Source organism: Thermobia domestica, chromosome 15, assembly GCF_964235325.1.
Source record: "Thermobia domestica chromosome 15, izTheDome1.hap1.1, whole genome shotgun sequence".
In the NCBI taxonomy this organism is placed as follows: Eukaryota; Metazoa; Arthropoda; class Insecta; order Zygentoma; family Lepismatidae; genus Thermobia; species Thermobia domestica.
Window position 1 is genome coordinate 80,124,306 of NC_137468.1, and position 23,143 is coordinate 80,147,448.

Here is a 23,143-nt window from a genome sequence, read left to right on the forward strand (position 1 = left end):
CGCAAGAAACTTTGTCTAATTTTAATAATTTCTAATATAGCGCCTAGTTAACGAAACATTTAGTGAAACAAATCCAAGGTCATGATTTCGGACTATAACACTATCTCAGCCCTCTAGTTTCTAGCTGCCGAATATGTTGATAATCATTGACTACAACTTCTTCATAGAGGAATTACGATAATAATATAGTGCTCGCCTCTGGTTGAGGAGAGTGTTCGACTCCGTATCTCCGGTCAGTGAGTTTGAGGCGGTCACCACCTATTCCGTGATTTTTCTCAGACTTCTCCCGTTCTCTACCTTTTTCTAATTCTACTGTTTCTTCTATTATCATCCATCTAACATTTATCATCCTTTCCTTTAGCCTCCAGAACATAATCGTCAAATGTCACAGTAAAGTTTTCATGGTATTTTAACTTTTATTTAATTCACACCACTTATATTGCTTTCTAATATTTAGAAATAATTGTCGAGTGGCTATTACGAGTAATTCCTTCTGTCTATGAGGTTTCGGGATCGATTTCCAGTAGTAGTTAATAGAACGAACTAGCATAGTTGCAGAGGAAGGTAAAGAAATATCTAAATAAGAACTATAAAATTCGGTAGAATATAGGATATGAGCAGGAATGGATTCAAATGGTACACCTAAGCTATTTATTTGTATCTATATTTATAGTCTTTCTATTCTATTCAGATTTACATTTCACATCATGAACATTTTACACAGCTTTTCAGAAAACCTACCTCACTATATAGACATAAAAAGATATGAAAATCAAACACAAAATGAGATACAAACATTGTGAGACGGACATTAAAAATACGCTACAAGCGATCTCGCTGCAACTTCATGAGACAGAGGGAGAAAGAAATACGAGGGAAGAAATATTGAAGAAAATGGTGGTGACTGATATTATATTCCAACCTATCCACAGTGTTCCCAATTGCAAATCTGGCCGGACAAAACTCTGGTACTACTTTCACTTGTTGAAAGAACAGTGGAATCTGTCAGAATCGTAATATAATGAGGCAAACGTGTTTTGGTAATGGAATTTTTACTTTCCACATTTATAATTACGAAAATTATGTCATACAATACCGATAGAAAAAAAAAATATTTTCTTAAATATTGTTCCTTAATCTTATGAAAAAAAGAAGTAGCAGAAAGCTTATGATGATGATGATGATGGTGATGATTTATGAAGTATTACACACATATATAATACCTTCTTTGCGTGATAGTTGTATTTAAACAATAAGAAAATCAAATTTTAATTTATATCTCGTGATTTAATTTTTATTTTTGTCTTTAATCACGAACCAAAACGAATAGTCCGTGACAGGAAATCATTATCTGAAACTTTTAATAGACTGCAGTGTCTGTTTAATCTCTTTTATCTAAATAGTTAATTAACTTGGAAGGAAAGCGATATAATTAAAACCGTAAAATTATGTGCATGGTACACGTAAGAAGAAATGGAAGACCTACTTTTGGCGTGAACGTATATTTAATTGATGAATTTAAACGACGAAGACAGAAGATTCTTAAAAGAAAGAGCATAAGTAGGATATTGTTTCTTTTCTTTCTGTATATCTTATTTGTTAGTATCTTCGAGAGAGTTGTAATGGAAGAAACAGTTTTAACACGAGGTACAACTATTTCTTTATTGATAACACTAAAACAAAGAGTACATTCAATTAGATTTTACAGTAATACTAAGGTTTCCAATATTGATTCTCTTTTGCAAATTCTTTTAACTCATTGATTTAATATCATAAGTGTCTGTTCTGAATGTGAGGCCGGGTTCGATTTCAAAAATGAGATACATTAAACAACTTCGTCTCATCTCCTTTAGCCTATGCACTACAATCTTTCAGTATCCTGTACTATCGTCCCTTCACTTTCTTACACTTCTTACAAAGGTGCGCTTCCGAATTTGGAGACTTCTGTATTAGTAACATTTGTATTCAATGCATCTAAAAGAGAATAACATGATGAACAACGGCAATACATAAAAGAACTGAGTACATGCGTATTCAATCAAAGATGAGGTTGATTAAATATCAAACTAACCGTTTATTACAGCAAGTTGCAAATACATGGCATCTATCAGTGTCCTGTAGCATCTGTATGCCTTTCGACGCGTCGTGACAACTCGATTAGTCTTTCAGATACTACAGTTTGAGTGTGGGATTTTCAGATGGTATAGAATAGAGTGTCTTGCTAAGGAATGTTCTTGTGAAAAACTGTACTAGGACCTCGGGTACAACTGCATAGATACGTTCAAAATACTTAAATACGTATATAGGAAGGACTATATAAACATAAGCCAGTAATTCGGGAAATTCAAGCGCTTCAAATTGCGCCGAAAGTCGACGAAAGAAGATCACAGACCTAGAAAGCCTTCCACATCAACAGATGCTGACCATGTCGAGAATGTTCGTGCTCTGATCCGCATAAATCGTTGCCTAACTGTCGTACAAGTTACTGCTGAAGTGGGTATTATTGCCAATTTTAGTCAGTTACAGAGATAGAGTTTTAAAAAAATGTTAAAGCAACTATTAGCGATTCCAGTAAACGCATTCCAGAAGGGGTTCCAGTCATGGAAAAGAAGTTGGCAGTGGCGTGTCGCTAATACAGGGTAAACTTTGAAGGCGATAGTGTTAATTAAATATGAAACGACTTAATATCGATTTTGTAGCTTCAGTCTGTCTTTTATAGAATGAACCTTTCCGAAATGGTGACACAAAAATGCAAAAATAAGAAATGATGGTAAAGACAAAGAAGCTAAAGGTTTGAAAATACCAAAGATTTTTTAGTCGTACCTTCTAGAACACATTGCAGCATTTTCAGTGTCAACTACCACTAATATACTTACTTCAAAGACAAGTGATACTGTTAGCGTATCGCTGTTATTTTCACATTCAGAATCAGAGTTCTCATTTTCTGATAAACAACATTAATATGATGCTAAAGTCATTTCTCATTTCAACATTTCTCTCTTTCTCGCGGCAACTTTTGTAATACATATGAGAAATCAGACAGATGATGAAAGTGTTTAGATAAAAAGCGTATAGAGGTAAAACATAATATATGTTACTTGAAAAACTAACTTCACCTTATCTCCAAGTATCTGCATTTACCTGCCAGTTACAATAATAATTGGTGTATACTATTTAAATAAAAATTATGTAACTCCTCGTTGCACACTTTGTAGCTACATATAAGATTTTGGACCACCAATAAGTTGAGGAAGTTATCACGTTACACACTCAATTTTGGAAGAAATTTTGATAAAGTTCGAAGAAATTTATTAATATTATATATCAAGAAAGAGAGGAAAAGAACAACGTGCATTAATGAAAGAACTACATCATCATTTAATAAACAAATGATGATACGTATATGGCTATTGCAATATTTTGGAAGAGATTACTCTTTGTTTTGTTTTTATCAATTAAATAAATAAATAAATAAATAAAATTTACCTAAACAACGTATTACTCTCTCTCTCTCTCTCTCTCTCTCTATATATATATATATATATATATATATATATATATATATATATATATATATAATATTCTAAAAATGGCATCCACGAACAACAGAGCTCTGTTCTTCAGGTCAAAGTAAACCGAAAATCCTATATAGGGGCATACTTTCCAGGGCCTCCTTCAGCCACTACAGGGAATCAAAATTTCACTATGTGGTAACGTCGCAGATTAACCTGAAGCAATTAGCATTGCTCTACAAATACATCAGGCACTTACATCGATTGTTATACAAATAAGTAGTGCTAGTGTCAACGTATATCGACTTTAGCTTTCATCTGGAAAGAATCGATGTAACTATTTGATAGATTGGTAGATCTTCCCTGTGGTCCTTTATCTACGATGTTGCCACATAGTGCAATTCGCGTCTCCAGACGAAGACCCGAAAGGTATACGATTCTATATATTATTCACTATATTTTGACTTATAGAATAGTGCTTTGTAGTCCGCGGGCGCCATTTTTTGAACACCCGATATATCACTTTTCAAATTCTTTCTGACATTCTGTATTGGAGACTCTTAATACATTTTTGAAGAGCTATTAAATCTCAGAGGATTAGTTTATACTAACTTACAAGAAATAACCTAGAAGAATCATGAAAGAATATATTTCATTTCGATATAAACTGTTATTACATTTAATTATGCAGTATTTCATTTGATAGAAACTATTTTGAATTTAATAATCCAGATGATTTTTGGTGTTTCATTTTTGTTTTTATTTAGTTTAAAAATTATGTATTAACAACTACAATAACGAAAACAGTTATAGCCCTCCCCGTTGATCTAATGGCTACCACGTGTGTGTATTTGATGCACGCCGGGATCGATTTCCGGTGGGAGATCACAAAAATTTAATTTCACATTCATTTATTTTCATGATCATGTCTCTTTAGACTAAAGAGCATAACCAAAAACAATCATTTCATTTTTTTTTTCAAGAAACAGTTTAATTTTTCTTTTCCACAAAGTAAGTACACTGTATTTAAAACCAAATAAAATAGATGAATATCAACAACATTTCAAATATTACATGTTTATCTTTCGAAAAGTGAGCACAATGGATTTAAAGTCAAATGAAACACCAACTAACATTTTAAGCATTACATGGCTATCTTTCCAAAAGGGAATACCGTAGATTTTAAACCAAATAAGACATGAATGAAACACCAACCAACATTTCAATTGTTATATATATTTATTTTTCGAAAAGTAAGCACAATGGATTTAAAACCAGACGAAACACGAAAGAAACACCAACCAGCATTTCAAGTATTACATATTTATCTACGTAAAGACTTTTAAAAATATAAAAGTTGTTATTTTTTGTATTTTCCTTTCTTAATCATATTTGAGTAACACTGTCTTTCTTCATTCTTCTATCAATCTAGACTTTAAATATGTGTGCATTTATCTTTTTGTACTCTAGTAGAATACAGTAGTAAAACATAATTTCGAAATCCAATGTAGAATAAATAGACAGTTGTATTTTAGAGAAGTGAAGTCCTGACTTGATACATAAAAATATGGTATTCTATAAATTTTAAGTAAATTTATTTTCATATCTAACTTGTAGAATCGTAAATTAAAAACCGATTCTTCACCATTGATGGTATATCTCATGTTGGCTCACATGTACTTTTTCTTTTAGCTGCTAGTGCTTGTTGAATGGTTTTGCAATGCTCATAAAATTTACGTTGTTTTTTTAAATTAACATATATACGTGTGTGTTTTGGTGTTTAGTATGCACGTGCGTGCGTGCGTGCGTGTGAGTGTGTGTTTATGTATTCTTAATAATATGATAGTATTAAGTTAATAATCAGTGTGCTCTCTAAAATTTCGTAAATATTTTAGTGTATCTTAATAGAATTTTAATACAAGTCAAAGACGTGTTTGAATTATTTGGTTTTCCTTTTTTTTTTAAAAAAAAAAAAGAAAGTTTGGGTTAGTAGCTGGAATGTTCAGTATGGAATGTATTATGAATATTTTTTCTTTTAATTAATTTTATAATTATTATTTTGAAGTAAATAGTGTGTATACTTGTGTTTGAGAATTGATGCAAGGAGTTCATTAAAATTTGAATTAAGAACTATCAACAGCGTTGAGACATCAGGAAGATATTTCTTAATTTCACACAGTTTTTTTTTTTTTTCCTTTTTTAAAATTTTTCAATTATAAATTATTTTGTTCTCTATTAACCAACTACGCTCAACTCTTACCTCAGTCTCGACTATTAGTTATTTTATATACTTGATGCTCTACGTTCTTGCCAAGTTTTCGGTCTATTTATTTCACTTTTAATAGTCAAATTACTTCATGGTAAGTTTAGCATAAGGAGTAAATCAATCTATTTGGGGGTGTATCAACAAACCGATTTTCCTTCGAAGTATTTTGTAACAAAATTAAATAATCTATTGATAACTATATTCTATTCCCAAGTGTCATGCATTTGCAATATTTCCGGCTGAAAGAAAATCAAAGTTATCTTTTCTTATCATAAAGATAAGTAATCAATCTCAAGTCAAATTTACAGCGATATAAATTTATTGCAAATTTGTGAGCAAAATTCAGCATTTTAACACTAGTACCAACGTTTCTATATATTTTCATAAACCTATTGGCCATCAAATTATATGATAGATTTTGTGAATTCTTTGGCTATACAAGCATTAAAAACAATAGAACAGCATTAAAGGATACACGCTACATAACAAAAACAATTTCTTTATCTTAGGTTATGATGGAAAAAATAATTTAGCAGCTGTCGTAAATTAATTTGCATAACACTACAACATAAAGAACTAAAGATGGCGTACTTTCAACTAGGTCATAGCCAATGAATGAGTTTTAAAAAGTATACTTCCAAATAAAATCCCGTTACCTCTTAAATTAAATAGAATAGATATCCAATCAGCTTGAATTCAGGGTTGACATTTAAAAAATTTTGTACACCACTCAGAATTAAAACCTGGACCTGATTTCCAAGTAACCCGCGTTAAACATTTGCATATGCAGGAGAAGTATAAATTAAAAGTAATATTGAAAGGAAGCAATCTGAATCCTTTATCAGAACAATAAATAAATAAAACTAAATACAAAATCTAAATAAAACTTAGGTTCTTTTGTTACACAAAAATTAGTAAAGTATTATTAATACATTTTACTTAGATAATTTAAGTAAACAACCTAGCAATATCCCGCCGTATATGCCTCAAACTGAGAAATATTGCCTTAATTCATGATCTTTATGCGCAAAATATGTATTAATTCTTTTTACTTCTTTATGCACTTTTACTGAACATTGTCCATTGGAAAATGTTTAGTTTGTGGGAAGAAAAAATTGAGAAATTTATTTATGATGTTAAGTATAGTAATTTTTCCTTCCCAAGTTATTACAAATGGATATTTTAAGATTACACTTTTGTTTACTGATATTTTGATACCACTCACTTTGTAAAAATTAAATTCTTTAGTAAATAATTTTAATACTTATGAATGAAAAGTACTTCAAAGAAATTGTTAGGAGTTTAACAGCTCTGACTAAAAGTGTTAAGAATTATAAGATGCCAGTTAAAAAAACAACTGAAAGGCGTTGTTAGGTCAATGTTTGGTTTTAAAGGAGCACTTAAATTTCGCAATTCTTCATAAGCTTGTAAACCTATAACAACAAGAAAAGTGGAAAGTTTTCTGTCTTTTGGTAGAACTGAAGAAAGTGCCACCTATTCAAATCTTTCGAGATAAACTTGAATTTTACCAGTATCAATATCAAATGGTTCCAAATTGTTAAAAAGAAGCCATTTTATCACTCAAACGTGAAGTATAATCCTACCGACTACGCCAATTCTGTTATATTCTTGAATTATTAAAGGATTGTTTTAGCAAGTTTAATTATTACAAATGTTATTATTAACTGTTCTCAAAAATAATCCCTATAATTATATTACACCAATCACTACTACAGTACAAGTAACTGCTTCCAACCTTTATGTAACTTTACTTTCACACTAACTTTTATTAACTGCACCATTTATAAATATTAATTCCACAATAATATAATATTTCATCAGTACTAACTCCAGTCCTCTTTTTCCTATCATAAACTACCGAAAACCTCCATCGTTTACATAACTCCGGCGTCAACACCCATTAATTAAACAAAACCAAACATTGACCTTCACACCTTTCACTTATTTCTCAACTAGTATCTTATTATTCTTAAACACTTTTAGCTAGAGTTGTTAAACTTCCAACAGAAATAGCAAATTTATACTACATAATACAAATTCATTTTTGCAAGTCAAGAAATATTTAAATAAATATGAAGAATGAATTAGTAAAAATCAGAATATTATAAACCCCCATTTATTTCCAACAACGACAACAATAACAAAAAAAAAATGCATCCATATGTAAGTTAAGATGCTAACAGAGCTAAGATGACATACATACGTATTTAACAATTTTAAGTAAGAACAAGTTTGAAAGGAGGGGCCGCGGTAGCTCAGTAGTACGGCGTTCACCTCTAGTGCATCAGGTCCCTGGTTCGATCCTAGCTTGCACCAAGCGACCTTTCTGGTGGACAAACATCGTATGCATGGGTTTTCTGGAAGTTCTCCTGTTTCCTTTCACTTCCTTCATTACCCATTTCATTCATTTCTCATCATCACCATCTCCTGTAGCCTAGCCGACATAATCATAGGACATAAAACTTAAAGATTTCGTTTCATTTTAAGTTTGGAAGGCTCAAAACTTGGCATCACGCTATGTGCTTCAGATATATAAAATAACTAAAAGCAGAATGACGATAACAGTCAAGCGTAAGTGGTAAATACAATTTATTTCTTGAACTTTTTTGATTTATTCATGAGTTTTTTTAAATATTTTTTTCCATTATTTTTCTTTAATTTCCTGCCTGTTGTTTCGTAATTTAAACTGGAGACTAATGCAGGTCATTATGTTCAGGCATGCTCACCCAGTTGAAACGGAGCTTCACAGATGTTCGTTTGCACAAATCCGACCAGAAGCTTCAAAAATCTGATATCAAAGCTGGTAAGGGTGTGGTTGGAATCATGGTGTTGTGCTGTGTTGTGCTGATTGTTCAATGTGGTGACTAGATCTATTTTTTTTATTTATGTATTCCATATACTTCCTTTCCAGTACCATGTTTTGTATATACAAACCTACTTTTCTTTTTTTCGCAACAAAAAACAAATTGTTCTCTTTTGAAGCATCTTGAAATATGAATGTAATGCTTTACGTTCTACAATAATTTCTCTTATTATTATTACTATTATTACTTTATTCATTAATTTTACTTAATTATACAACAAATGATTTTTCCCTTTATCTTTACTTTCGATCAATATATAGTCACATTGTAAAAGGACCCTAATAAACTACATAGGATTTAGCACAAGATAAGACAATGACAACGAAAATTGATGGATGTTAATCCATTTATCATTCACAATAGAAAAATAAATTACATGAATAAACAAAATAATTAGAAAAGGGAATTCGTAACATTAACTTACAATATGAAGTAATATGAAATAGATAATCGAGCTAATTTAACGTTTCGCATACGTGAATAAAACATGAAGAATATTCGATGTGGATGAAAAATGAACAACATACTATTCCACCCAGCCTAATTAAGTTCTATCACGTGTCTTAAAAGAAATGTAACCACTACAGGTATATTTTCTTCGAGGCTATTTATTTGTTTATTAATCGTTGTGTGCCACATGCCTATAACAGTTACGTTGCTTGTATATACACAGTATATATATATATATATATATATATATATATATATTCCTTTGTTATGTGTTTCGTTATGTATATATATTCCTAACAAGTAATTTGTGATACATCGTTTCTCTTTGCTCGTATTAAGCAACACATCTATTAAAAAGTATTGTTTAACTTAATTAGATATTTCCTTCCATAGTTGTTTCTATTCACATTTACAAATGTCTTCTCAAATTCATTAAAATCTCTCAGAACTTTCATTCTCTTTTAATTCTTTCCGAAAATTTCCCAATGCTTTCCAATTTCTAAGCACTTTTCTGAGTACGTAGTATCATTAAATATCTAACACTGCAGCTGTTGTTTACATAGAGATTTGTCCTTTCTGATTAGGCATCACAAATATGTTATTAACAGATATTCAAGACAGCTAAAGATAATGTAAGGAAAGTAACGAATTTCAATCTGGAAGACCAAAAAATAGAACATCTTGATTCAAGACACTGACTAAGTGTTTGAAGGTTTATGTCTTCAAAGGGTTGTTTCGAAAATATTCATATTTTTGTTCAAAACATTTGTTGACCCAATGAAAGAGGTTGGTATTGTATCTCGGTTGTCTTCTTAAACGTAAATTAGTATTATTTTGCACTTTAGTATGAAACAGAACCTCATGAACTATATGATCTAAATTTAACTTGAAAGTGTAATTGTATACACATACCATAACAGATGTGCTGAATAATTTTGTAACCAAAATTTATTCAAGGTACTATTTTGACTGTGAAAGATGTTTTACTCGTCCAGCTTCCTTTTTCACTGTATATGTCTGATTACTTGGCGTATACCACAAGAATGAGCTATTCTCTTGATCAACAGATGCATTTCGAAACAGGAAGTTATTCGACTCTTGCCTTCTGAACCTTTATATTCTTCTATTGCTCTAAAGTATTTCTGACGAACACTCTCTAAGATACAAAGCCTAAAATTCCAGATACTATCGCAGTTAAGCTAATTGTCAAAAGTTTCTTGAAGATTCATATATTTAGAGGTACAATATTTACGATATTATCCGGGACTATGTTATGATTTAGGACTGCAGTTGATCCTGTACCGAGTACTATTGTACTGCATTCTGCTCTTTGAATCTTATTGGGAGCGTAAATTATGTGGGGAAATTACTATCTTACACCAATAGAGAATATTTGTCAACAGACTGTCGTAGACAATAATTAGAGGTTTCAGTATGAAGGGAACTCTATGTCATTAACTATTTTTATGTTGTATGTCTAGACAAAATGCTTTGATTTTATTACTCTATACAATCAGCTACAGAGAGGATCTGATTTTAAGTTAGCACGATCTAAATTTGAATACTATCTACCTAATGATCCGCAACCCTCTGTGACCTCGAAAAATTAATTAGGATGTCAGTGCTATGAGCTACACTAAGACTTCAATCTTTTAAAAATCTACTCAGTTTTGTAATACCAGTATTTCTAATAAGCTATTTAATATACAAAGATTTGTCAGCCATCTGTCAATAAAACATGTGAAGTTAAACTTGTTATTTCAAATTTTGGTTTTAGAATGCATATAGTAGAATCTTCTTTAACCGTCTCGACTTCTCATGCATTCAGGTGATAAATTGCCGAGACCGTCTCTAATTTAATATAGAATATAGAACGGAATCAGTTTTCATGAAATTACAACGTGAAATTCTTCATGGATGTGATTGCAACTAGATATTCTTGAGTCCTCAATAAGTATTGTAGCTTAAACATACATTTATATTTATTTTATACTACTTTTTCTTTTTATCTTTGTAGAAAGTAAAAGCATAGTTACAGGCTGTACTTTTGAAAAATTAAGTTATCCACGACTTTAAAAAAGGAATCTCAATAGCTATCATCTATTAGTATTAATTCGGAGTCTAGTACTTGTCCTAGTAACTAGTTTTGTTATAGTTTGTGTGCGGAAGAAATATAAAATATGTAAATAGTTGATAATCACATTCAATACGGATTAACTGAAACTAAACAAGAATAATTCTATTTTAGATTTAATATTCATGTCTCTTTTTTATTACAACACTTCTTGTAATAGATTTATCAAGACTGCTATTCTTAGGCAACATTTGGAGACAAAATATTCATAGTACATAAAAAGATAAGGATTTCATGGGACAAATATGTTGATCCAACAACAGATGGTCCATGTGTAATATTAGATATGAAGAGTAGAGTCGTGACTCGAGTGAAAACGTGGCAGCTTATAAAATGATATAACTACAATAGTATCACCGCAAAGTTTCGGCTATAAAAAAGATTCTAGACCCATTGAAGAAAGTACTTGATGTCGTTTAATTTCCAGAATATTCTCAAAATTATAGGAAGAAATAGAAATCCAATATACACAGTTAATTTTGAATGCAGGAATTGTTGATTGTCAAGGAGATGAATATTAATGCAAATTTTTTTGAGTTACAGGATTAATTACGAGTATTTCTAGACTTCCATGTGATCTGTAAAAAAAAACAATTGCTTGTGTATGACCTTGAGTGAGAGTTTTTCATGTTTAAACACACTTATAATACAAATTTTTTAAAGCAATGATGTTCATAATTTTCTTATTAAAAATTAGGCTGATGTGGCGATTATGATATTAAGGTTGAAAACAACCCGAGCTGAAGATGATGATCTCCAGTAACATTCCAACTTTACAATCACTTCGGAATGCTCTGACGAAGGAATGTCATTAGGAGTTTCATATATTATCACTGAGAATCTATATTATATAGCAAGAATCTTCAGAGTATTTTCGTGCATCAAATCCTAAAATCTCATTGTTAAGGGATTCTTTTGACCATGACACTCAACAATGAAAAATTGTATCTGAAAACAACAAATATGAATTTGCTGCAGTTATTTGTGATGTTTCACTGAAAATGTTTTTCAAACAATATATACTGACCAATCTCGGATAGAAACGCTTCCTGGTAATAAGAAACTATACGTGAAAAGGCTTTAAAATATCTCGTTTGACATAGCTTTATAATAAACATACGTTGTATTCTGAAGAAGGGGAATAAAAGACATATCCATTAAATTTAATTTGGCGTTGAAAGTAGGAAACTAGATGTACAAAGAAATGTTTGATCGCATACAGAAATGAAACATGATTTGTTTTATACTATTTAAATAGGAAAACTGCTAAGTATCTTTTTCATAAACATAGTTATCTAGCTCCTTCTGTTTAGAGCTATTTTTTATTAAAAAAAACGAAGGTATATAAAGAATATAAAAAAATTAAAAAGTGGGGAAGATTTCGCAGGTAATAGCACATTGAGATACATAACATATCCGATTAAGATTGTTGAAGTTTCTCCTAATTCTCTTATTCACTCATGTACAAATCCAGACAGACTCATTTCCTTTTGTTACTGTCTAAAGGATAAAATATGGAAATTGGATTTTGGGAATAATGATGTACATTGGATAAAAATAAATAAATAAGATACTTCTTTCAAAGTCAAAAGATGAGAAAACATTCTTTGCAATATTTTAAAGAATATTTTAATTAAATGATGATATTGCATTCTGTAGAAAATAAAATAAGATGACATACTCTATATAGTTAGATTTTAGGTTCATTTCGATCACCATTTCAGGTGAGCTAGTCTTTTACTACATTGTAAGTTCAACTACAGAGACTTTAATATCTTCCTTAATATTGGTCCAACATATTTTCTTTAATTATTTTTAAATCAATGATTACATTTAATTGGACATAGTATGCACACATACATTATATTTCGGTTACATATGCTTGAAGGCTGAAGATAAAATAGTTTTGAAGTGGATCATCAAATTTTGACGATAGAGCAAAATATGAAAATATTCAGGAAGATACCATATGAAGGAACAAACTTCGAGTGGTAATTCTCGCATTGAATTGAATAAAAGGACTTTAATAAATATGGATTGATCAGCTGCCTTATACAGAAAAATAAATCTTAAAAGAGTGACACCTATAAAACCCAGGAAAAGTGTTTCAGACATTATTTTTAAATAAATATCCATGTCCAGACGTATTTGCTCAATGAATTTTCAAAAGAAAATTGATTCATGGTTGGAAGTGTCTTTTAGATCTAGTCTTTGTTCAGTTCTTTATCATACGATTCTCAAACATCGATTTTTGTATTAGGTAGGTGCTAATCTCATGCTTCTTTTCTCAACTCTCATTATTGTAGAGTTTTCCTAAATACATTCATCGCTACCATTTATAGGAACTATTCATGTACCACTATATTACTTTAATTTTTGTAAACAAAAGTGATAATATACAATACATATGAAAAGTTTCTGGCAATGGTTCTTTACGGTATTTCAAGACCTCCATCGAGAAGCCGTACAAAATTTGCGTCGTATCAACTGCTACTGACTGCTACAATTTGTCTAGTCTTGTTTATACTGGGTCGTGTAATTAAAAATGATATTGTTTGCTAATGCCATGTAAACAGACTTCTGCGTATTGCAATGAGCGCGATATCATTTTTCAACTCATGTTTAATAGAACAGTTCCATTCCACTTGATGTAATGAGTAACTTTCCTATTTTTGTAATAAACCTATCTATATATTTAATACAATAAAATTAAATAATAAAGTTGTTTTTACCTTGGCTGCGTCGTTATATTTGCACTCAGCTATGCAGGATGTTAACGAATGCCGTGTCATAAATTTGAGAGGTAATTCTGCATACCAAAGTATGAACAAATATACATATAAACATATATCGAGAACCATATAGTTTCCGAGTGGAAAACTGCCGTAAATAAAAGAAAAGCAACTTTCTTCGAAAATCAACCTATACATTCCTGGCGGTCCAGGTGTTTGTCAGAGAAAGTAACCATGTTCTATCCAAAACCGTAAAAGATCAAGGTGCGTAATGCTTGTGGAAGAGATTACTAAAGAACGTGAGTAACCTCCAAATGTTTTTGAAGTAATGATGTATCGAAATAAGCATGGCGGGAAGGCACATCACTAAGAAATAGGAATTTGTTGTCGGCGATATCGCAATCAAATGTAACATCATGGCGAGCATTTAGTAATTCTAACGTAGACGACATCACATACATATATAAATGCATGGATGTACACTCATGTTTAAAATGATTGTCGCATATCTATAAATAGGTTGTTGTAGGAATATAATTTGATAACAATTCGCCCGGTATTTTTTATAATGTTAGAATGTGTATAATTGGTAAAGACATGTATGTGGTAAATTTCATGTCAAAAGCGCAGTAAATACGGTCAATATAACGAAAAAAAACATTTCTTTTCCATTTAGTAACATTTTCTTTTACTCATTCTGATTTTGGTATTTATAATCCTTTTTCTATGAAATTTACTACAAATATACATTTTCCGATTATACACATAGTAACAGTATCAAAAGTACTCTACAAAATCATTATCAAATTATATTCCGATAACAAGACAGTTATTTATATGCTACAATCATTTTGGACATGACTATACATAATATGCTTTTCTTACAATTACACTTTATTGCTCGGAAACTATGCTGTTTACGACATATATTTATGTAAACATTTTCATATTTTGGTGTGCAGAATCACCTTTCAAGTTGATGACACGGTATTCATTAACATTCTGAATATTTCTTCCCCCTAGTCCTCTGTGGACTTCGTCAGGCTGATTTCTGAGAATTTTGTTGAACTACTTCAATTTAAATCCTTCCGATTTGTTCTTTTAACAAATGTATTCTTCTAATTTTGAAATATAAGTATATAAAATAGAAGAAACCAGAAAGGTATAAATAGTAGTAGTTCAGTAAAATTCTTAGAAATCAGCCTGACGATGTCCATAAAATAGTAGAAGGACGAAATATTTAGCTGAGTAGAAATAAAATATACACTCAAGATAAATAACGATTTTATTATTCAATTTCATAAAATGTGAGTAAATATACATACTTTAACTTTATACGATTTATTTTATTTCCCCAATTATCTATTGATGTTGCAGTAACATATTATTTTCTCCTCTTTTCTTTGAATCATTTAATTTTCTTTCTATGCGATTATTATTTTATAATTGTTAATGTAAAGGCTTAACACACTGTCGTGTCGGATTTCCCGAGGCGCTATAACAAAAAACTAACCTTCTCAGTAAGTACAACATGAATTAAATATGTGTCCGTATGAACATATCAGACAATATTCTGTAGTTTTGAAACGATGAGGTTAGTATATATTCTTTTCACATGTGCTCTGTTATCTATATAACTATTGAGCTCAGATGGTTAATCGTCTGTCTCTCAAAGGTAAATTTTGTTATTGTTTGGCATGTAATAATTGCATTTTGACAATCATTATATTAGATAATGCATTTTCTATTAAACAGCTCTTTAGTGTAGAAAACTTGGCTTTGCATGGGGATCTAAAAATTGGATTCATCTTTTATTTTCTTTTTTTAGTATATTCATTTTACTCCTTTCTTACGTCAAATGACATTATTTAATATTATTCTCATGATAATGCGATTGACTTAGCATTATTTTTCGCCACTGTAAAATTTATATATAACATTTTCTTCTGAAAATATCTTCTTGGATCTTAGATTGCTTTTTATTGTAGATTAAAAATTTGGCTTTTAGTATTGATTGTCAGTATATTTTCGTATACCTTCAAGATAGTCACAGTGAATCAATTTTTTATAGATTTTATAATCCTAGCTGTTCTTATGGGAACTGGTATACAAATGTTTGTCCTCATTCATTTCGCTTGAAAAATTTCAAGATAACAGTGAACGATGGAGTTCATTTAGAGTATGAATACTGAATAGACATATTTATTTTCAAAAAAGTTCGTACATTTTGTATATTTCATTTATTTTTCACCACTGATGGTTGTTTCATTAATTTTGATCCTAGTAATCTTAGGAGTATATTAACATTCTCAATGTTTATTACAATGTGATTCTATTGTTTAATTTCCATCTTTATTTAATTTAACAATTTGTTTGTTTTAAATTTAACTAATATCAATGTTAATTATGTATTTGACTGTGCATTGTTAGTCAAGAACCATGTTCACATTTCTTATAACAATTTTTAACTTGATTTTCAGTTCTCACACCAGAATCTTGTAGATAGATACTTTTCTACTTTGGTCTTAAGACAATTATCTAGAGCTCATCTAGACTATCTCTTATTCCCCATTAGCGCCTTTTTTAACCTCTTAACATTAACATTTTGTTAGTTTTAACTCTTATTTTCTCTTTTAGAGTTTGAAAATGATGTGGGTTAACTATGAGTCGTATGTTGTAATAAATATTGAGAGTCTGATGTTATCATACTACTCCTAAGATGCTAACAGCAACATTTAGTGAAAGGATCATTGTAATTAAATAAAATATTCATGATAATTTCTCTGAAAGTATATTTTAGTGTCTGAACTTTATATAATCATCATGAAAGTGCTAATAAATGTATGAAAATATGAGAATATGAAGGGGAAATAGAACCTTAGTGCAGCAGTCCCAACATTTTGAATTACGAAATACTTACCAATACAAGTATAATTTTCTCTAAAAATCATTTTCTAAAATCGTATCTTTTAAAGCCATTAGTGCTAGTACTACGAAACCTTAATATTTATTCTTTTACACATCACTAAGACCCTAGATCCAAATCGAAACAGATTTCCACTTGGTATGATAAAAACACTTTTGCTTGATCTTCTGACTAGAATACTATACTTTGTTCCAGAATATATTTTATCTCTGAATATATAACTATATATGATATAATATGCTATATTGAAATTAAAATATGTTATAGTTGATCCAGGAAGTCATCACAATAGTTAGTTACAAATCAATATTTATTTATATAGATATGAAAGTCGATAGTCGTAATATCTGCAATGTTACAATCAGTGATTGCATTGCACTGGGCTTAATTGCGTTGCTAGAGTTGAACACTACTTTTAAATTTAAATTTTGGGTAATGGGGAAATCATAAAAACAAAACTATTTTTTAAAAAGTGTGTTTGCGGAAAATTTGAAAAAAACATTATTTCAGTACTTACTTGTATTTAGTTTTAAAGACACTTCAGTTTCATATTTTTATTATTTACTGCTAGATTATTATTAATAATATTAACATTAATATAATAGAAATTTGGACACTGAAAAAGTATCAATCAACTTCAGATTGATTCTTACGTGACGCCTTTTCTTCCAGTAATTTGAAAAAAAAAAATGTAATGTTATGATTTTTTTCCTACATAACTTTCCGTAGATTACAATACTTTTAATAGTTCTTTACATTTAAAATTTAAAATATCCTAATAGTTTATTGATAATTATTGAAAAAGTTAATTACTTTTTTTAATTACATTTTTTATGCACAATCTCTTCCCTGTAGCGTCCCTGTGCACACACATTCTTATTTTCGACTCTCGGATATTATTGAATAGTGTACATTAAATGTCTTGTATTGCATGAGCATTTCAGTTATAAATAGATTCCACAAATATATGGTGTTTTAGAAGAACTAATAAAGATTTATGAAAGTTGCACTATCAATTATTCTGAGTTAAAAGGATGTCTTAAAAATTTGGCCAGTTCTTATAGACAGGGTGTTCTGACGCTAAAAGTTTGTATTTGTAAACGATTGTGGCTACAAGGGACTGTATTTGTATTTCTTTGTTATTTGCGTAAGACAAAATTCAAATATGTGATCTAATGTTCAAGGAAGACTTCATATTAAATATCATATCATCTGACCAGTTAGTAATGTGCAAAACTTTGTCATGTTGAAATGAAATGCCAACCATTATAGCTAAGGGATCTTCCTACAACTATAGTGGGAATTTTCTTTGCAGAAAATTCAGAAAAACGGCTATTATATAATTATTTGTTTAACACAACAAATGTAGTCTTTATCGATCGTAATAGATTGCACTTTTATAGACATAATGTTAGAAATTATCGTTTTTTGAAATAATTTTCAAAAATATTCTGTCTTTCTAACAATGATTTTGTGCTTCAGTTTTTTTATTTGTTTCTGAATTATTTATATTTTTTTAATATATGTTCTGCTAGTCTTTTGTACACGTGATCTCAGGATCAATTCACGGTAGAAGATCTACGTGCTGGTGTTGACCTAAAGTTATGAAGCAGTTGAGCAATTTGAATTAAGATGTAACACGTCTTGGTATAGAAATTCAGAATAATGAGAGACAACGTGCTGTCCACCCATCTTAAAGTTGTCTAACTGGCCTAACTTGTCTCTAACGGATATTTAGTTCACCTTAGTTTTCAACATACATATTCAAGTAAATGCCAACACAGCCTTCTAAACGCTGAATGTACGACCATGTTAAAAATTGACTACATATTCATAGAATCTACTTTGATCAGAATAATCGACACTACCACTTACTGAAAATATTTATTATTCTTTCTAAAACCCTTTATAACATTATAGATAAACTGAATAAATACAATTTTTTAGAGTAAATAAAAGTAATTAGAATTTCAAGAATGCTAAGAAAATGCTTCAAAGAATAATTACAAATTTTAACGCCCTGCAGATAACGAGACCTAAAGAGTAAGTTACGAAATTCGAAGCTCCGTTTGTCTGTGAAAAACCTATGTTGTAATACTGTAACATCGTGTGATGAGTGTGGTATGCATGCTAAACTGCTAAAAAAAGAAAAACAAGATGTCTTCCCAAATGTGCTGTATATCATGCTTTCGTACAATGTTGTAACATTGTTGCAGGTGGTATATATACATATATATAATATAAATAAGAAAAATAAACATTAAAAAAATAGATAGTGTATTATAATGCATGATTTAAAACGTTTTATTTTAGTTGCCTTTTGTAAAACTTCATTTTTTTTATTGTATTGCTGTAAAAGGTATTTAATGAACTAACGCTTGTTGTTTCTATTGTACAATGTAAGCTTAGTATCATTTGGCGTGGCAGTGAAGCATTTGTTTTGATTGTTGCCTTGTAGGTGCAATATCAAACTTGAACAAGCAGGCCCATACTGTTGTTACTCTTGGATCGAGCAAAAAGAAGAGCTTGACGAGTTCCCCTTCAGTAACGATCCACTGCTACAATCCAAGCGTTCCTTTGCTCCAGCATGAAGCTCCAAGTATGTCCTTGCTAGAATACCTAGACGTATTTCTAGCAGTAAGCTTTTATTTGTGTGTGTGTGCTGTGATAAAAGTTTGTTCCTTTTTTTAAAAAATTACTTTTTTTCCTAAAATTTCCTAATCTGAGTGGTATTCTTTTAGTTGCACAGGGTGTTTGGAAATGGTGTCCTAACGCTGTAAGGATTGCATTGCTATCAGCTGTAAGAGCTGTGTTAGGTTTAAGCACCAAAGCAAATGACCTTCTGTCATATTTCGTTTTCAATAATAATAATAATAATAATAATAATAATAATAATAATAATAATAATAATAATAATAATAATAATAATAATAATAATAATAATAATTAACAATTTATTGGCAACAACAACTTAACAGCCACTAGTGCGCCAAGAATAATACAAAATACAGTAAATACATATATTTTGTGTTATTATTATTATTATTATTATTATTATTATTATTATTATTATTATTATTATTATTATTATTATTATTATTATTTGGACAACATCGTATCCGTGGGTTTTCTCGGGCTTCTTCCATTTCCTCCTACACACTCATGACATCAATTATTCATTTACTTTCATTAAAAATTCACCATCTCCTTGAGCACAGAGGGTATAATTGTGAAACATTAAACTGAAAAATACCATTTCATTTTAATTTTATTATTATTATTGTTAATTCAAATAGAAAAGTCAATATGACAATTTTTATCAATCATCTTATTTTTAATTTCTTACCAGAAATATATCAATATATCATTTTCATTACCACTTGATTAATTGATTAATTATTTATCTATTCACCTTGTTATTTTTTTAACATTATATAGTTCTGTCAAAAAATGTTGGAACGTACGCAGTAAAAGGTATATTTAGGCTAACGTTCATGATAATACTATGTAAACTACAGAAGACGAATGATAACAAAAGAGTTAGTAAAATGAAAAAGTTAATATTGATAAGAAATTCGAATCAAAAACATGAATATTGTCAGAACACCACATCGCTTGTGATTAACTCTGCGACTCATTGCACATAAACTATGTTCTACAATTTTGCCACCATGATGTGACAAAATATTTGTTAAGAAAAAAACCATAAAAAGTTATTAATGTTGCAATTGTATATTAAATTAAATTTCATAACTACGTGTATAGATGTTCTGTTATTCAGGTATTTTCATGGATAAATTGTTCTAAAACAGTCTTAAAATGTACAGTATAATTCGATCTAGTAAGTCTAAATTTTAGTAATAAAAATAAAATGTAAAACTGCTTTTTATTGGATATATACAATATTAGTTAATCTTTAGAAAGTGCTATAATTACATAATTTTGAATATATATACAGATTGTTTAAAAAGAACTCCCTAGTTTTAAGTATAAATTTAATTGGGAAATGACTGAAAACTTACATCAATGAGTACATATCATGAAAGAAAATGCCTTCAAGTTTTGTTTAATGTTGGTAGACTTCAACGTGGGATCAACTTGTGGCCCTGCACATGTCGAGACGATATTCCACTTCTCGCCACGTATTCACCAACATTTTAGGTGTAATTGTCCCAACCGCCGCGACGATTCTTTCCCGTAAATGATTGATGTCTCTGATCTTTTCACTGTACACAACATTTTTTATGTGGTCCTAAAAGAAAAAGTCCAGTGGGGTTAAGTCTGGGACTCGTGGTGGCCAAAGTATTGGGCCAGCCCTGCCTATCCACCTTCCTGGAAAGCGAGTGTCAAGAGCTGCACGCACATGGTTACTGTAATGAGATGGGGCGCCATCTTGTTGGAAAAACACAAGCCCCTTTTCCGCCTCAATATCGTCCATTTGGGGAAAGACGTACTCTGTCAGCATGTCATAGTAAACGTCCCCGTTTATTGTTTTTTCTACAAAAATGAAAGGACCAATCACACGATCTTTCATCAAACCGCGCCAGACATTAAGTTTGGGAGAGTCACGTTGATGCTGAGTAACTTCATGTGGATGCTCCGCCCTCCCCCCCCCCCCCAAATTCTGCAGTTATGACGATTAACTGTTACACTGACATGAAATATAGCCTTATCAGAAAAGAGAATCTTTTTTTTTTTTTTTTTTTAAATGACATCATCATCCATTCTGTGTAGAAAGTCAGCAGCAAACTCATACCTTTCGATTTTATCAGTAGGTTTAATTTCATGTAACAGTTGCAATTTGTAGGCGCGCAACTTAAGTCTTTCACGCACAACATCATACACAGTACCTTTAGGCACTCCTAATTGTAGACTACGTCTGGCCAATGACTTCTTCGGGCTCCGAACACAAGAAACATGGATCTGTTCAACATCTTCAGAAGTTCTCGATCTACCTGGTGATTTTGCTTTTAAAACACTACCGGTTTCCTTGAAAGACTTTAATCAATGACGGATAGTTTTTGCTGTAGGTAGTTCACCACCATACTGACGTCTAAAATTACGTTGCGTTGTTATAACTAACTCAGTTTTCACAAGCCAAATAACACACTACGCTTTCTGTTGCGGAGTACACATTGTTGCTGAGTTGCTCTGCACTGCACACCTGCCTAGACTGAACTGAGGAAACAGAAGAAAAAAAAAAAACAGCACTGATGCCGTCTCAAGGTCAAGCAGACCTGCCAACTGCAAAGGAGCCAAACTTGGAGAGTTGATGAATCAAACACCACAAACTAGAATAGTGTATGTCACTTTGTACATATTCTAGGGCACATTAAAACTAGGGAGTTCTTTTTCAAACACACTGTATATATATATATATATATATATATATATATATATATATATATATAAGGCAAAAGATTAATTATTAGGCGCAACTGAAGATGAGACACGCTATCAATCTTAGCGTGTTCCCTTGAAGAATGAAAATATTTATAGCCAATTTACAATTCTCCTTGCTTTGCAAAAACTCATTTGTTAAAATAAAATTTAATAATTGGAGATTATACAATTAAAACAATTAGCTTAATTTTCGAAGTATTTCTAATAGATCCGTCATATAGTTATTCTATTGAGAGGTATTTCCTAATATGAAAATAATGAAACAGTGAACTCAATTATAAACATATACTGTTTTATGATTTCTAAGGAAATAAATCGTTAAATCATTTTATAATTCAGAAGAACCTAAAATATTGTCAAAAACCTATACCGATTAGGAAAATTGAATTACATCTAATGGTATTTATAGTTAATATATCAATAAACCGTTAAATCTCAATGTACTTATTTGTATTCGTATTACAATAATTAAAAGAAAGAAATTACCTTATTTATTTGGTCCTTGATTTAGTTTTGTTATAATTACCTAGCTCAATAAGTGGAAGGGGAAGCTGATTTTATATTTATTTTGTTTTGTTTTGTTTATCGAAGTACTTTAGCCATTTAGCTGGGTCTTCCCTCCTCCAAATTATGTGTACTTTCTTTTCCTCTATGTCATTTACATCTTCGTATTGTTCTACAAAATAACTCTATTTTAAAACAAGAAAATTTAAAAAAACAAAAATTGATCAAAAGATTGCGATCTTGGCCAATAATTAGTTTCTGGATCAGAAGCCACAAAATTTTTGAACGGCCCCTAAATCGAGTTTTCGTATTTTCTACGGAATAAGCACAT

General features: G+C 30.4%; 1 protein-coding gene across 9 annotated transcripts in view; it reads left to right on the forward strand.

Moving 5' to 3' along the window:
* Positions 1 to 23,143, forward strand: part of LOC145671106 (voltage-gated inwardly rectifying potassium channel KCNH6-like) — a 754,568-nt gene that overhangs the window by 687,633 nt on the left and 43,792 nt on the right. For 5 of the 9 annotated variants that reach the window (XM_081739884.1, XM_081739879.1, XM_081739878.1 and 2 more), the window contains 2 exons: positions 8,516 to 8,602; positions 19,364 to 19,504. The exons of 2 other annotated variants lie outside the window; for them this stretch is intronic. In XM_081739884.1, coding sequence (XP_081596010.1) covers positions 8,516 to 8,602; positions 19,364 to 19,504 — 228 coding nt within the window. The remainder of the gene's footprint in view (positions 1 to 8,515; positions 8,603 to 19,363; positions 19,505 to 23,143) is intronic. 2 more of the 9 variants (XM_081739882.1, XM_081739883.1) reach the window with 1 other exon arrangement.